General features: G+C 44.4%; 1 protein-coding gene across 1 annotated transcript; it reads left to right on the top strand.

Moving 5' to 3' along the window:
• The first annotated feature begins 268 nt into the window (after positions 1 to 268).
• On the top strand, positions 269 to 10,163 carry DNAJC5 (DnaJ heat shock protein family (Hsp40) member C5). Its single transcript, XM_056845307.1, has 4 exons — positions 269 to 389; positions 4,142 to 4,355; positions 8,357 to 8,528; positions 9,986 to 10,163. Exons 1-4 carry the CDS (start codon positions 283 to 285, stop codon positions 10,087 to 10,089), a joined length of 597 nt encoding a protein of 198 aa, XP_056701285.1. The 5' UTR covers positions 269 to 282; the 3' UTR covers positions 10,090 to 10,163.
• Positions 10,164 to 12,509: the final 2,346 nt, after the last annotated feature.

Below are 12,509 nucleotides of genomic sequence, written 5' to 3'. Positions count from 1 at the left end.
AATCAGACAAGTACCTCAGAATCTGATTGAACAGTAATAGTTCTAAAAAGTATCATAAAAGGGGTAGCGGGAACCCAAAGATATAAAACCTTCTACTTTTTACTGTGTTTGTAGCTTTTCCTTCTTCCAAGGAACTCGGAATGGTGTACTTGGGGGTTGAACTACTTTGTCATCATAACGCCCTTCTGAAGTTACTCTGCTGGTGCTATGCAGTTCTTCCTGGGTTAGCATCAGATGCCGTCAATCTTCTGAATGTTCTCTTTCATCTCAGGTTAGCTCAAGATGGGAGACCAGAGGCAACGTTCATTGTCTACCTCCGGAGAAACATTGTACCATGTACTAGGGCTGGACAAGAACGCCACCTCAGATGACATTAAAAAGTCATACAGGTAAGGAGATTCTGAGCCCACTGATTGCCCTCCCTAACAAAGGGTGAGCTGGTACGACAGATCTATGTTTCGCTCCAGACACCTCTAACCCCTGTGAGCTCCCTTTCTGTTTGTGGGTGATGGAAACTGTGAATTTAATGGTACTTAGTTTGGTTACCTGAAATGTAAATCATTGTGTGATTGTCTTACCATGAAAACTGCAAAGCCATATGGATCTCTTCTCCCCCCACCTCAATGCACTCTGAACAAAGTAAGCCGAATAGAAGATTCTCGTTTAAATATTTACCCAGCATGTTTACCTGATGTGCTGCTGGATGCATCTTCTCATAAGAAGAAGAGTTGGGTTTTATATGCTGACTTTCTCTACCACTTAAGGGAGAATCAAACCGGCTTACAATCCCCTTCCCTTCCCCTCCCCACAACAGACACCCTGTGAGGTAGGTGGGGCTGAGAGAGCTCTTAATAGAACTGTGACTTGCCCAAGGTCACCTAGCTGGCTTCATGTGTAGGAGTGGGGAAACCAACCTGGTTCACCAGATTAGCCTCCGCCGCTCAAATGGAGGAGTGGGGAATCGAACCTGGTTCTCCAGATCAGAGTCCACTGCTCCAAACCACTGCTCTTAACCATTACACCACACTGGCTCCTTTGAGATAATTTTGAGATAACTTTGAGATAAATAAGTAGAAGCTGTCAGGCTTGTTCCAGCAGCTTTTCAGCATTAGCTCTTGTGGATCACTCATTTTAAAGCACTTTTACTCCTAAAGTATGGGGCAGAACAGTCTAGTGTTGTGGATCGACGGCTTTCTTGTTCAGCCCGTCATGTTGCTTTATGAAGTTGCGCCTTCATCAGAGCGATTTTACTGGGCAGTGGAGAAATTTCTGATGACTCGATAGCAAGTCTTTGATGATAAATCTTGCCTGTAAAAAGTTCAGTTCCCTTTTTCGGATTAGTTCTTTTACAGTGCAACCCTAAAGTGAGTTACTCCAGTCTAATCCCACTGAAATGAATGGGCTTGGACTGGAGTAACTCTCCTTAGGATTGCACTGTAAGTCACACTAGTCACTTTTTTTTAAAACGTTCCGTGTTCTTGCTTTAAAAACCCGAAGTCAATGGACTTAGGAGTCTGTAGCTGCTTTGGATTGGCCCGTAAATGTCTGTAAGATGAGTAGGAGCCAGGCAGATATGATTAGGGGAGTGGGTGTCTAACACCGAAGCAGAGGCCTCTGAATGAGATCCCAGCAGCGTCACAAAGAAGAGCGTGACCAGAACCCTGCTACCTTCCAGCTAATTTCCCATTGATGGCAGGGAAAGGGTTTCCAATTCATGTGCCTCCATGAAGGAGCTAGAAAAGATCCTGAAGTGTAAGGATGTGTCCATGGCAACCCAGATCAAATTAATTCATGCTGTCGTATTCCCTATTACTATGTATGGGTGTGAAAGCTGGTGAATGAAGAAAACCAATAGGAAGAAAGTACATTCTTTTGAAATGTGGTGTTGGAGGAGAGTGTTAGGGATACCGTGGACTGCCAAAAATACAAATCAGTGGGTTATAGATCAAATCAAGCCTGAACTGACCCTAGAAGCTAAAATGACTAAACTGAGGCTATTGTATTTTGGTCACCTTATGAGGACAAGAGTCACTAGAAAAGACAGTCACGCTAGGAAAAGTTGAAGGCAGCAGAAAAAGAGGAAGACCCAACAAGAGATGGACTGACTCCATCAAGGAAGCCACAGGCCTCAGTTTGCAAGACCTGAGCAAGGCTGTCAAAGATAGGATGTTGCGTCACAGGGTTGCCATGAGTCAGAAGTGACTTGACAGCACTACATGCACACGCTCTGTGAGGGGAGAAAAGCAGCTGGGATGCGTGCGTGCACATGGTGCTGATTCGAAAAATGGCGCGCAGGCAAAGGACTGGGCATCCTGGTCCTTCTGCCACTGCTCCATTCGGCTGTGGATGCTTGCCACCTCCCCCCACCCACAACTTTTCCAAAACAACAACACAGCCTCCAACGGCTGTCTCCCCTTGTCATGTCTCGCTTGGCCCGTGGATGCTGTGGTGTGGTGTTAGCAGATTTAATAGGTGCCCAGCTGAGGAGGGGTTACGTTTGATCACCTGTAGTGCATTGAATTTTACACTAGGGGTCAGCAGTAATCCGTGCGTGATGAGAAATATTTTCGTGAGAAATTCCTCGTCTTTTATTTGAATACCCTAAGTTCCAAATAACGTCCTTTGTAATGCCACAGCATGTTCAGTTTCTCGAGAACTGGATAAATTAATATATGCATTATCTATGACACATTTTGTGTATTTTTATGCTTCCACAATTATTTTTAACCTTGTTCCTGTCATTCAGAGATTTCCTTTCTCCTTTTTTTATGAGAATAAATGTGCCTGAAGTTCTTATCGTTGCTTGGGTATAGGTAAACTTAACTGCACCTTTCAGTGGTGGTGGATGAAGTAATTTCTTAAGCATATGCTTTCTGTTCTCGCTTCAATTAAATGGAGCTTTTTAAAGCAGTAATGGAAGTTTGAGAAATTAGGGGAAAGATGGCCCAGGCTAGCCCAATCTCACTGGGTTGGCCCTGGTTAGCACTTGGATGGGAGACCACCAAGGAAGTCCAGGTTCACTACACAGAGGCAGGCAATGGCAAATCACCTCGGAATGTCTCATGTGTTGAAAACCCTACAGGGTTGCAATAAGTCAGCTGTGGCTTGAGGGCAGTTTCCGCCACTGCATTTAGGGTTAGAAGTTAGCAGACGACAACCAGGGTTAACCCTATGTTTGTTGCAATACTATACTTCTGTCATTGCTTTAATAAAATTATATGAAACCATGAAGACGTTAGGATGAGCTTTTTGTGGCAGCAGTGATTTAAAAACATGGTCATTAAAACACAAAACTGATGGCTGAGAAATAAGCCTGACTCCTAGAGCCAAATAAAATTGGTCAAGGGGTGCTACACGAAGAGGGTGAATGTTCAGTAGTGACTTATGTGGAAAAGTTCATCTTTTGTTCTTAGCAGAACAGTTGGCCTGCAAACACACTTCTCCCCGGTTCTTGTAGGTTATCCGGGCTGTGTGACCGTGAATCAGCTCAAACCCAGCCCCTTTCTGACTATATATTACTCTTCCTACACACTTGACACTGAGAGACACTGTCCTTCAGTGTTACTCCTCTGAAGATGCCTGCCACAGCTGCTGGCGAAACGTCTGGAAAGAAAATACCAAGACTACGGTCACACAGCCCGGATAACCTACAAGAACCAATGAACTCTGACCGTGAAAGCCTTCGACAACACTTTTCCCCATTTGGGCAAACATCTGTTTTTAGAGTAGTTTCCGTGTGACTCTTTCGACTGCCCAAAGGATAACTTCCCATGAAATCATAGAATCATAGACTTGGAAGGGACCACCAGGGTCGTCTAGTCCACCCCTCTGCACAATGCAGGAAATGCACAGCTACCTTCCCCCCACACCCCCAGTGACCCCTACTCCATGCCCAGAAGATGGCCAAGATGCCCTCTATCTCATGAACTGCCTAAGGTCATAGAATCAGCATTGCTGACAGATGGCCATCTAGCCTCTGCTTAAAAACCTCCAGGGTTACCACCTCCCAAGGAAGCCTGTTCCACTGAGGTACCGCTCTAACTGTTATGAGCAGACCCAGGCTAGGTATCTCTTCAGAACAGAAGCTATTCTCAGCCTTATGCCGCGTCTTTGCTTTTAAGATGGTTTCTTTTTTCCACAGGAAACTTGCATTAAAATATCACCCCGACAAGAACCCAGATAACCCAGAAGCTTCCGAGAAATTTAAAGAGATCAACAATGCACACGCGATATTGACGGATGCCACAAAACGAAATATCTACGACAAGTACGGTTCCCTGGGCCTGTATGTAGCGGAGCAGTTCGGAGAGGAGAATGTGAACACGTACTTCGTGCTGTCCAGCTGGTGGGCGAAGGTAAATGGAAGGGAGGGCAGTGGGCATCTGCCCTGGATGTGTCCTTTGCTTACATCGTTGGTTCTGCCATTGACGACGATTAATTGTTTTTTGCAGTTCTGTTCATCTCTGATGTCTGCTACGATGCAAAATCGGCAGCTGCCCGTTCGCTCACATCCTGTGCGGCGGCTGCTATGTCATGGAACAGTCTGCCTGAGCAAGGCACCCATTCCTCTCCCTTTTCGCACAATGTGTAAAACAGAATTGCTCAGGGGGGCGTTCTTGTATGGCAGGGGTCCCCAGCATGGTGCCTGTGGGCACCACGGCATCCACCAACACCTCTCCTGGCACCTGCCAATTGTTTTGGGAAAGTGAGTGGAGCCAGGTGGGGCTTCTGCCCTGCAAGGCCCCGATTGACTGTTAGAGCAGTGGTTGGCTATGCAGGTTTTTAACAATGCTGCTTTTTGGCGGCTGCTACCACAGGATCTTTACTGTGAGGATGAAGGTAAGCTGCAGCAGCCATTTCGTAGCTACGCCCACTACGCAAAATTGGAAGTCCAAAGGTGCCCACAGCCTTATGAAGGCTGGGGACCCCAGTGGTAGAGGGAGCAGAGCTGTGATGCAATCGACCAGATTAATTTTTCTTACACCGATAGTCTTGTTGCCTTAAAACAGATATGCTTGCATGTGCTATTCTTGTTTTCTATCCCCCTGTTCTGCAATGCCGGCCCAACCATGTTATTTTGTTTTACTAGGGAGCTTTTCTGCCAGATTCAAATGTTATCGTTTCTTGTAATCCACTTACTGATTGACTAAAAGTTACTTATCATACTTGTAATCCACCTTGAGTCCGAGTTTGTAAATGAAGACAATAATAATGCATTGCCTCTTGGTCCTAAAAGAATCACTAAAGAAATCAAGTCCTCACACCAGTTTCAGTGGCTTCGGGATCCTCTGCTGTCTCTTCTAGTCCCTGAGAACGTTGAGTATAGGTTGCATTGTAAAGGGCAGAGTTTGGGAAAACAATAATTGTCAAGCAAAGAGGGGAACTCATTGTAGGACGATTCTGTCAGCAGCAGTTTCTGCAACTTGCTCTCTTGAAAATCCTAGAGTGCATCTGGAGGTTCCTTGTGGTTTGCAAGAGTCTCCGCATCTCAGTATGAAACCTTATGTGCAAATAGACTTTGTGGTCTGTCGCATGTGAAGGGTGTGTGGTGTGCTGCATTTTGAAGTCCCTTCACTTGCTTTTCTGAGTGTGCTGGTTTCCTGTTCTGATGAATCAGCCACATTTAAATTTTAAAAATACGATTTATTACTATTATTTTTAATCACTTATTTTTATCCACTCTGGATTGAGGTTTATAAAATTACGCACGGGGAGGAGAGAGTTGACAAAGAGAACTTTTTCTCCCTCTCCCAAAATACTAGAACTCAACGGTAATGGGCGGTAGATTTTGAACAGACAAATATTCCTTTACACAAGGAGTGATTAAAGTGTGGAATTCGCAGCTAGAGGATATAGTGATGACCACGGGCATGGATGGCTTTAAGAGAGGGTTAGCAGATCCTGAGAGGTCTTATCAGTGGCTACTAGCCACAGTGACTGAAAGGGGAACCATGTTCAGAGGCAGTAAACCTCCGAATACCAGGAGGCAATGTCAGGGGAAGGCCTCAGCCTCCATGCCCTGTTGTTGGACCTCGAGAGGAATTGGTTGGCCACAGCGTGAGACAGGATGCTGGACTAGATGGACCACTGGTCTGATCCAGCAGGGCTGTTCTTATGAAGGTCTTAGCCTTTATGCCCTGTTAGAATCATAGAATACAATCATAGAATCATAGAGTTGGAAGGTACCACCAGGGTCATCTACAACTACCTCCCACCCACACCCCCAGTGACCCCTACTCCATGCCCAGAAGAGGGCCAAGATGCCCTCCCTCTCATCATCTGCCTAAGGTCATAGAATCAGCATTGCTGACAGATGGCCATCTAGCCTCTGCTTAAAAACCTCCAGGGAAGGAGAGCTCACCACCTCCCGAGGAAGCCTGTTCCACTGAGGAACCTCTCTAACTGTTAGAAAGTTCTTCCTAATGTCTAGACGGAAACTCTTTTAATTTAATTTCAACCCATTGGTTCTGGTCCGACCTTCTGGGGCAACAGAAAACAACTCGGCACCATCCTCTATATGACAGCCCTTCAAGTACTTGAAGATGGTTATCATATCACCCCTCAGTCTTCTCCTCTCCAGGCTAAACGTACCCAGCTCCTTCAACCTTTCCTCACCGTCTTTGTTGCTATTATTGTTGGCCTTGCAAAGGGACTGGTTGGCCATTGCATGAGACAAGATGCTGGATTAGGTAGACCACTGGTCTGATCCAGCAGGGCTCTTCCTTTTTTTATATAACATTTTTTTATTGTTTTTTATAGTACAGTAGTTTCCATCATTCATTAAGATAATTATATAATATAAACAATATTTCTCTATTCTATATAACTAATTAGTTCATATATTTACGTTGACTTCCCCTCTCTCCTCCTCTATCGTTTTGATAACTTTATTGTCACCTTTGCATTTAATTTCTAATTCAATACAATACTTCATATATTAATCAAATTACATTTCTTAAAATCTAAATCTTTGATCTTAATAATATTTCTACCTTAATCAATTGAATTAGAGCAAAACATAACCTTCAATGCTTCCCAATTTAAGTTCATTTTGACAATATATTGTCCGTGCCTCCCATTCTCCCACAAATTCTGTATTCTCCTTTTGATTTACTAATGCCTTAAGTTTAGCCATTTCTGCTAGTTCCAACATTTTATTTATCCAGTCCATCTTATCCGGTATCTCTGAAAGTTTCCATTTTGCTGCATAAACCAATCTTGCAGCTGTAGTGGCATATACCTAAAAGGATCTCTGAGTTAATATTGTTTCCGGTATAATACTTAATAACATCATTTCTGGCGTTTTACGGATATTCTGTTGCATAATCAGTCTTAGTATTTTGTAGATCATATCCCAAAAGTTCTTGGCTTTTTCACAAAGCCACCATATATGATGAAAGGAGCCAACTACTTCTTGACATTTCCAACAGTTTGGTGACATTGTTGTATTCATTTTGGCTAACTTTTTTGGTGTCAAATACCATCTATAAATCATTTTATACATATTCTCTCTTAAAGATTGTGATAGTATACATTTCATATCCCGTGACCAGAGTCTTTCCCATCTATTCAAAGGGATATTATGACCCAATGTCTGTGCCCAAGTTATCATCGTTGGTTTAATTTGATCTTGTTCTGTATATAATATTAACAACATTTTGTACATCTTTGAAATTAAATGATCGTTATTATCTAATAACACTTGTTGTAACATTGTTTTATCTTTAACAAAACCTGTTTTCATATCCTATATATATACAGATTTTATCTGATGATATTGAAACCAAGTCAGATGTTCTTTGAGCTCTTCTTGATCTTTTAGGGCACATTTATTACCTTCCCATACCAAAAGGTCTTGATAAGTTACAAATTGAGATGGTCTCAGTGGTCGTAATGTTAACATTTCTTGTGTGGAGATCCATAGAGGTGTTTTGGTTTCTAATAGATGCTTATATCTTAGCCTGATCCAGCAGGGCTCTTCTGAGCCAGCGTGGTGTTGTGGTTAAGAGCAGTGGCTTGGAGCAGTGGAGTCTGATCTGGAGAACTGGGTTTGATTCCCCACATGATTCCCCACATGAGCGGTGAAGGCTAATCTGATGAACTGGATTTGTTCCGCTCCTACACACAAAGCCAGCTGGGTGACCTTGGGCACGTTACAGCCCTGTTAGAGCTCTCTCAGCCCCACCTACCTCACAGGGTGCCTGCTGTGGGGAGGGGAAGGTGATTGTAAACTGGTTTGAGTCTCTCTTAAGTGGTAGAGAAAGTCGGCATATAAAAACCAACTCCTCCTTCTCTTCTTCTTCTTCTTCTTCTTCATCGGGGGTCCTTACTTACACTTTCCGTCTCTTCCCTGCAGGCGCTGTTTGTATTCTGCGGGCTCATCACTGGCTGCTACTGCTGCTGCTGCCTCTGCTGTTGCTGTAACTGTTGCTGTGGAAAATGTAAACCGAAACCCCCCGAAGGCGAAGAGCGCGAGTATTACGTCTCCCCTGAAGACTTGGAGGCACAGCTACGGTCGGATGAAAGGGGTAAGTCTTTGGCTCTCTCCTGACCATCCACAGATGAAATCTCTCCAGGTCGTGGAGAAGCGTGGAAAAGTGGTGCAGAGGGACTTAGAATCATAGAGCAGGAAGGGGCCGTACAGGCCATCTAGTCCAACCTCCTGAACCTCCCCCCCCCCGCTTAATGCAGGATCAGCCTAGAGCATCCCCGACAAGTGCTTGTCCAGCCTCTGCTTAAAGACTACCAATGAGGGGGAGCTCACCAGTTCCCTAGGTAGCTGATTCCACTGTTGAACAACTCTTACTGTAAAAAACTTTTCCCTAATATCCAGCTGGTACCTTTCTGCCCACAATTTAAACCCATTATTGTGAGTCCTATGCTGCCAACAGGAACAGTTCCCTGCCCTCCTCTAAGTGACAGCCCTTCAAATACTTCAAGAGACCAATCATGTCCCCCCTCAACCTCCTCTTCTCCAGACTAAACATTCCCAAGTCCCTCAGCCTTTCCTCGTAGGGCTTGGCCTCCAGGCCCCTGATCATCATCATCAAGGCCCACAGTCTGTTCACACAGTGGCCAACCAGGTGCCTCTAGGAAACCCACAAACAAGACGACAGCAGCAGCATTATCCTGCCTTTGTTTTACAGCACCTAATATAATGGGCATGCTCCTCTGATTCTGGAGAGAATAGGTGTGCATCATGACTAGTATCCATTTTGTCTAGTAGCCATGAATAGCCCTCTCCTCCATAAGAACATAAGGAAGGCCATGCTGGATCATGCTGGGGGGGGGGCATGGCTCAGTGATAGAGCCTCTGCTTGGCATGCAGAAGGTCCCAGGTTCAATCCCTGGCATCTCTAGTTAAGGGACCAGGCAAGTAGGTGATGGGAAAGACCACTGCCTGAGACCCTGGGGAGCCGCTGCTGGTCTGAGTAGACAATACTGACTTTGATGGACCAAGGGTCTGATTCAGTGTAAGGCAATTTCATGTGATCATGTGTTCAAGGAATCAGACCAAGGCCCATCAGGTCCAGCAGTCTGTTCACACAGTGGCCAACCAGGTGCCTCTAGAAAGCCCAGAAACAAGACAACTGCAGCAGCATTCTCCTGCCTGTGTTCCTCAGCACCTCATATAATAGCCATGCTCCAATGATCCTGGAGAGAATAGGTATGCATCATGACTATTATCCGTTTTGACTAATAGCCATGAATACCCCTCTCCTCCATGAACATGTCAACTCCTCTCTTAAAGCCTTCCAAGTTGGCAGCCATCACCACATCCTGGGGCAAGGAGTTCCACAGTTTGTGTTGTGTGAAGAAATACTTCCTTTTATCTGTTTTGAATCTCTCACCCACCAGCTTCAGCAGATGACTCCACGTTCTAGTATCATGAGAGAGGGAGGAAAGGGCCACCTCTCGCGGAAGGAATCCGCCAGATCCAATCGGCAGCGTTCTCTCACCAAGCCGCTCTTTTTTTTTTCCCCAGAGACCCCAGGATCGCCCATCGTGATACAGCCAGCCTCTGCTACAGAGACGACCCAACTCACAGCGGATTCCCACCCCAAGTACCACAGCGATGGGTTTAACTAAGTTAAACAAAGCACCGTTAACTTTAAGGGGCAAAAAAGAAAGATAAAACATAAATAACCTGGCCAACCCAGCACTAGAATCATGGACATTAGAAATAGAGTACGGGGAGGGGGAAAAGTTCTGCCACAGTAAGAGGGCAGCCTCCAACCTGCCGAGAATATTTTATAATCCCTTCTTCGCCTTTTGTCACCTTCAGTGTCGTATCTTGATGATACATGGAAGTACTGTAGCATGCAGTATTTAAAGCAGTTTAGCATTTGGTCTTATTTTGTTTTCCTTCTCCTTCTTCCTTCTCTCCTTCTTTCTTTTTTTTTTGAAATAGCATGTGTGGAGTTTACGTTATAAATGTCTTTGTGTTGTAATGTATCGAGGAGTTATCACAACGAGTGTGATGGATTTGTTCTGCATTTTAAGCAGCGTTACCAGCCAAAAGAAATTGACGAAATGAGCATTTTTCAGAGAAGATAAAATCTGTCGCAGAAGCCACCGTACTTCCATACAGCTGAGCTCCAACAATCTCTCTGAAGGGTGCTTTTCATCCTCTTGGTTAGCAACTAAGATTTCCAGTCTGTTCCCATCTGCAGGCTCGCTCCTAACACCTCCATCTCAACAAGCTTGCTTTGAAAAATGCTGACATCATGAGGAAAGGATGTAAAAAAAACACCCTTGGTTTTGGAACCCTTCCCTCGCATGTCCATTTCTTCTTTAGACAATAATCCAGCAGCTACTTTCTAGTTAGACTTCCTTGCATAGGAAAGGGCCAAATTGTGGGTTTTGTGGCAAAACCAGATGTTACTTGAATTATATCTCTGCTTAATAAGTGCGCACTATATATTTTTTTTAAATTTAATCATTCCCCCGCACTATTTATAATTGAATATTGCCATTTTTTTACTTGTGCATGAACATGGACAAAACCGAAACAGATGTATGTTCTCATTGTCTAGTTTGAATGAAGTCTGAGCAAATAAATAGTCAAGAGCAAATTGTAGATTTCTGTTGTTTGAATATTCCAGGATGTATCCTTTTTTGATACTGTCACAAGCAGCTTTTTGCGTTTAACAAAAGCACGAGGCCGCTTTACACATTGTGCTGACTCCTGTGGATTTCTTCAACTAATGGTGGTGGCTTTCTCTAATGTAAACAGCCTTTGGACACAAGCAGTCTCTTCTGCTGGGGTGTGTTGTCTCTGTTAGCTGAACAGATCTGCAAGATTCAACCCTATGCATTTTAGGATTTAAAAAAAAGCCTAAAGTGTGAGTGCAACAAATGTGTTTCACGGGCATACTAATATGGGTACCCTGATTGTCTGCAGGTCCCTGAGCATTGTGCTCAAGGCCAACCTTGGTTTGCTATCTTGTACCTCGGGAAACACCCCTAACCTGATTGTGATTCAGCAGAGAGACCCAGATTGAAAAAAAACCCTGAATCTCTTGTTGGATTCAAGTGGCTTCCAGGAGCAACTTCATCATTCTCTCCTTCAGTTCCCCTTTTACAGAACAGCGGGCGGTATTTTGTCCATCCGAAGCAACACATGGCTGATGAACGAATTAGAGTCACCCAGCGGCTCAAAAACATAACTACTTCTGAATCCTCATATCTGTCTAGTGTAATGTTTTGCACACAGCTTTCCCCTTAACAGTGTCCCCCCTCCTCCTTAAAATTAATCATAACCAATCTGGAAGGGTTACCTTCTGTGTGGTGCAGGAGAAAATCATGAATGGAAATGGTGCGTTTGAGCGAGTGTGAATGCAACGGGCAGGGTGCAGTTTCCTTGGAGAAATCAGCAACATTTCCTCTCTGCGTCTGTTCTACTGTTTCTTCAGTCTTGTGTTAGAAAATGTTAAATCTTTGTAGAAGAGGCAAGGACATGCTTGGAACAGTTGCTTCTGCAATCTTCTGTCCCCATATCTCTTAGTAACCACTGCTGTGGTCTGGAAGTAGCTGACTTCTGTTTTTTCCACATTCTCTTCGAGGTACTTCGGGGGGGGGGTGGCTTTCCCGAATCACCAAACTGGGCCTTCTGTGAGTAGGGCTGATACCTTTCCCACAGCGGATGTGAATGGAAGATGTGGACCAAAACTGTCTTTTGAAAGCACGCCAAGAGTTCCCCCTCCCTCAAAAAAAAACTCTTGTGTTGGTCCAACTGGGTAGTTGGGCAAGAGGAGCTCTTAATGTTGGTGAAGCACTAATGCGACACAATACTAAAACAGGAACTTTAATGCCACAATGCTAGTTTTAAGCTCGGCCGTCTACCTTAATGAGCTCAGCCCACATGCCTGCTGCCAGTCTCGATTTTAGCATAAGTAAAATTGATCGTATGACATAATATTGGTCTCCAAAGTAAAACGCATAGCCCAAAACTAGGGACCATAAAAAGCATGAGAACTGATTTTTTTTTACAGCATTCTGTACCAGTT

This window comes from Euleptes europaea, chromosome 2, assembly GCF_029931775.1.
Source record: "Euleptes europaea isolate rEulEur1 chromosome 2, rEulEur1.hap1, whole genome shotgun sequence".
Lineage (NCBI taxonomy): Eukaryota > Metazoa > Chordata > Lepidosauria > Squamata > Sphaerodactylidae > Euleptes > Euleptes europaea.
The sequence above is the reverse complement of the archived record's forward strand: the minus strand, read 5'-3'. Positions and strand labels throughout refer to the sequence as shown.